This window comes from Cebus imitator, unplaced genomic scaffold (assembly GCF_001604975.1).
Source record: "Cebus imitator isolate Cc_AM_T3 unplaced genomic scaffold, Cebus_imitator-1.0 Scaffold2528, whole genome shotgun sequence".
NCBI classification, from domain to species: Eukaryota; Metazoa; Chordata; class Mammalia; order Primates; family Cebidae; genus Cebus; species Cebus imitator.
Genome location: NW_016109843.1, coordinates 20,469 through 22,190, shown reverse-complemented (window position 1 = coordinate 22,190; position 1,722 = coordinate 20,469). Strand labels below are relative to the sequence as shown.

General features: G+C 41.4%; 1 protein-coding gene across 1 annotated transcript in view; it reads right to left on the bottom strand.

The window, feature by feature from the left end:
* LOC108299168 (neurogenic locus notch homolog protein 2-like) overlaps nucleotides 1–1,722 on the bottom strand; it is a gene marked incomplete at its 5' end in the record, with an annotated part of 44,163 nt that overhangs the window by 22,462 nt on the left and 19,979 nt on the right. The window contains one exon of the mRNA XM_017521521.2: nucleotides 526–710. Coding sequence (XP_017377010.1) covers nucleotides 526–710 — 185 coding nt within the window. The remainder of the gene's footprint in view (nucleotides 1–525; nucleotides 711–1,722) is intronic.

The following is a 1,722-nucleotide window of genomic DNA, read 5'->3' as shown; positions in this document are numbered from 1 at the left end:
TTATTGGGGCCATGTCAGCCCAGGCATTAAAACAGTGACATGTCCCTTGATGACACATACTTCCTCAAATATATACATGTAACATTTAGCATGATGCTATGGGGAACAGGATGAGCAACATTTTTTTTGAGAGAGAACTGCAAGTTGACTGATTAATAATTACATACAAAGGTGACAGGGGCCAAAGGGACATTCCACAAAGCAGTTTTTCCTATCTCAGCTGCTATTCAGGGAATTGTAGACTGCTATGTTGGGTGGGCCTGTAGAATTCATCCTGGTAGTGACTGTTGGCTCTAAATCTTAAAAGCAACCATAAGGAGCTGGGATGGTTCCAGAAGCCTATAAAAATATCTTACTAGGGCCATGAGAGGCTGAAAGGAACAGTGGTAAACACTATGATGGGGATTGAAAACATCTATAAACGATAAATATATGACGCAAGCAGCTAAATTCAATATACCAGGCTCAAGACAGTTGTACAATCTCCGGGGAGGTCCATGGCCTCTGCCTGCTCAGTGTCCTCACCTCACATCTGTATCCACCAATGAAGTCACTGCACGTTGCCCCGTGATGGCAGGGGTTGGACGCACACTCATTGAGCTGCTCCTCGCAGTAGCTCCCAGTATAGCCCAGGGGACATTGACAGTAATGCGTGTTGCCAGCGTTGATGCAGACACCTGAGTGCTGGCACAAGTGTTCAACAGGCACGCCTGGGAAACCCAGTGAGGAAGAAATGTCATAGAAGAACACGTGACACATACAGGGTTCAGACCAACCAATGAGCAAATAAATCTAAACTGAATGATGCATCAAATCTTATTCTTATCTATTTCTTCACACCCTCAGCACCAGACGCATATTAAAAATAAATAAACCCTCAAAATAAAATATGCCTTAGTTCCATCTCAAATACGTTTCTTCTCAGAATCTCGGAACCTATTCCTCTACCTTACACCTTCTGTCTTGAGCCCTTGCCCCAGAGCCCTGCTAACCCACTACTATCTGCTCTTCTCTCTTATCCCACAAAAATACCTGCTCTAAATGCCACTGGTCAGTCAATATTTCAGTGAATGACCTGAGCCCAAGGGAGCAAAGCTTACCTCTGCTGGAGGCCGCTATGTCACAAGAGACATTGGGCACGTCACAATAAGCACCAGCCCATCCAGATGGACACAGGCACCGGGACTCTGCTTTTTCCTGAACGCAAGTACCTTTGTTTTTACATGGAGACTGACTGCAGAGGTTCACCAGGGTCTGAAACAGAGGAGGAGTGTACATACATCAAAATTCAAATACGAGAAATGAAGAAAAGAAGCTATACTGTGTTACAAGAAATCAAAGAAAAGCACACTGATTAGAAAGAAAAGAGAGCCTTCATCTACTAAAAGAGCGCTTAAACTAGATTCAGGGTTCCGAGGTACACCTAACCATTTTTATGTACCATAAGTCTTCACTAAATGTCATTATTAGGTTCTTGGAAGCTGTGACTTTAAGCACAACGATATATAACAAAACCAATTTTACCACAGTATAATTGATACAAACAAGAGTTAAGTTCCTATACATATTTCTGGTCAAAAGAAAATCATTAAACTTCAAATTAACACCCACTTCTAATATTAAACATTGAAATAAACAAACTATACATTCATGTAAGAAAGATTAATAAAAACAAGATAATTATTTATCCAATTTTTGGTGAATCCGTAACGGTAGTCCTAG